The 2567-nt window shown below is 26.5% G+C and overlaps 1 protein-coding gene across 1 annotated transcript; it reads right to left on the minus strand.

Moving 5' to 3' along the window:
- Positions 1-1096: 1096 nt before the first annotated feature.
- On the minus strand, positions 1097-2129 carry LOC110662471 (inactive protein RESTRICTED TEV MOVEMENT 2). Its single transcript, XM_021821438.2, has 2 exons — positions 1866-2129; positions 1097-1769 (listed from the first exon to the last, which is right to left on the minus strand). The coding sequence occupies exons 1-2, from the start codon at positions 1981-1983 to the stop codon at positions 1231-1233; spliced, it is 657 nt and encodes a 218-aa protein (XP_021677130.2). The 5' UTR covers positions 1984-2129; the 3' UTR covers positions 1097-1230.
- Between the last annotated feature and the right edge of the window lie 438 nt (positions 2130-2567).

Consider the following 2567-nt stretch of genomic DNA (forward strand, 5'->3'; position numbering starts at 1 on the left):
TTTGTTTAGAAAGAAGTCAGGGAAAGATAAATCATACGTGTGATACGATAACTCATTGATTAAGGGAAATTTATATTTTTAAATTAAAAAATTATAAAAATATCAATATAAATTTTAATAATTAAAATTCATATTGAACCAATAAATATTATATTATTTAATTATTATTATTACTTTTTATTTATAGTAATATAATAAATATTATAAAATAATATATTTATTTATTTTTCTTTTATTATATAATTAATATTTCATAGATATTAAAAAAAATTATTTATTCATAAAAATATTTTTTATTTCACACAATTACTTATAAATGTTGAAAATATAAAATATTTAATATTAATATTTAAATTTGAATATTTTTATATAAAATTTAAAAATATCATTAAAATTTATGGAAATGTAACCAAATAAATTTTAAAATTGAAAATTACTTTATTAAATTTATTTACTTATATTAATAAGTATAGTATTTAATTAATATATATTAATTATTTTTTAATAATTCACTAATTAAATTGATAGTTTATCAATTCAAATTCTAATGAGTCTGATAACTTCAATTAACGGCAAAACTTATCTTCTTTACAATATGTATAGTTTAGTGGATTGCATATGTATTGTTAGGTTATTCATTTTATTTTTTTTATTTTTTTATTTTTTTTCATAATTATTACGTAATATTTAATTCAATTGAAATGACCAAAATGGACCCCTTTTAATTTTATTTTATAATGTTATGCTGATATTTTTAATAAAGTTTACAGGGTCTCTACAGGTCAAATCCATCAAGTCCTAAAGTTTCTTCTTTTTGGGCTTAGCCTCTGTGTTGGGCTTAGGGTGGTTTGGATTTGGTTGGGCTTCTGCTTTTTATGGGCCTTGAGTCTTTTCTTATTTTTCTAGGCCTAAAGCTTTTTTGTTACAAGCCCATTTTTATAATAACTCCTAATTAATGAAATCTATTTAAAAAAAAAACTTTTTATTTATATATATTATCTTTAATTAAAATTTTTTAAAATGCAGCCTGCCATATCAACTTAATTTATTAATAAAAAAAATAAAATTAAATAAATTTACTGATGGATGATTTAAATTGAAACATTATATTAAAATTAGTGACAAATTCGAATTATAAATATTAAATTATACATTATAACCAAAGTTTTATTGTTTAATATGCTGTGAAATAAATATGGAAAACCTATGTAGAATATGGCAATTATTTGCTCAATCTCGAGTTGAATCAAATTTACGAGATACTAAAATCCCCAGAGAAAATGCAAGCACTGCAGTCAGCAAAATACTCTTATTCTTCATGAGAATCCCCATTGCCTTCTCTACTACCGAATCCGAACTCTGATCTGCTCCCCATTTTTCTATAGTCTCTCTTCCAAATTCATCTACGCTGGAACCTTTCTTGCTCTCTTCCTTCTTTTTTCTCTCTTCTTCTTCATTCATTTTTTCGCTTGACCTCTCACGGGCTTCTGAAGGCTTTTCTTGCTCACTATCTTTCTTAACGCCACCCTCAATATTATTATTTTCCCTCTCATTCTTTGGTTCTTTCCTCTGTACTTGCTTTGGAAGATTTACATAGAGAATATCTCCGTCAAATTTTCCGGTGATCTTGTCGATATCTGAATTTTCCGGTGCTTTAAATTTCTTCTCGAAATATATATATTTGTTGTTGTTGGCTAGCCTTTCTCCACTCACTGTTATCTGACCTGACCTAGTATCAACTTGAAGCTTCACTTCCTCCTTCCTAAAATCTAAAAATGAAAAATGAATTTATGCCAATTCAAAAAACTTTCAAGATAAAGAAGTGGAATACCAAGCATAGTTATAAAATGATGAAAATGGAATACCAGGAAGATCGACAAGGAGATAATGGCTATGAGAGTCCTCTGTCCAAGCAGCAGAAGGTACGAACTCTTCAACTACATGATCTTGGGAGCGTGTTCTCTTTCCAGTAATATTAGCCATAGATGAGCGTATGAGATCGAATGAACAAAAGAGACGTGTTTTCTATATCTGCAGGTTGATGTTGCTATATAATTGACAAGAAAAATACATGCAGAATCGTCCATATATATATATATAGAGAGAGCTGTTAATTATTGGTAAAGCATTTCTGCTACTTTATCCTTTAAAAAGACATTGAAAAGTTCATACTGCTTTAATTTTTTATTGAAATATGTTATTCCAAACTTTTCCCTGTTGAAGAGTTCAAGGTTTGGTGGTGCCTTATATAAGAGTACTTGGTTTCTAACCGGGAAAGAGATTATTCCTTGCTTTTCCCGTGTCCAAACCCTCTCTTAGGGGAATACGTAGACATGAATTCATGCATGACAAATATATTGGATAAATTTCACTAACCGTAAAAAATTTTACGGGTTATAATAGAGTTATCTTAAATATAAAAAGATAATATAAAACTATATGGTAAAATATTTCTAACTCTTAACGGTTAATTTATACAATCTAAAGTAACAGTGACGTGGATAATTCTCTATTCTTTATATCATAGTTGCTATATTTTATTTACAGATCAATCATAAAAAAATTTC

This window comes from Hevea brasiliensis, chromosome 17 (genome assembly GCF_030052815.1).
Source record: "Hevea brasiliensis isolate MT/VB/25A 57/8 chromosome 17, ASM3005281v1, whole genome shotgun sequence".
Classification (NCBI taxonomy): Eukaryota; Viridiplantae; Streptophyta; class Magnoliopsida; order Malpighiales; family Euphorbiaceae; genus Hevea; species Hevea brasiliensis.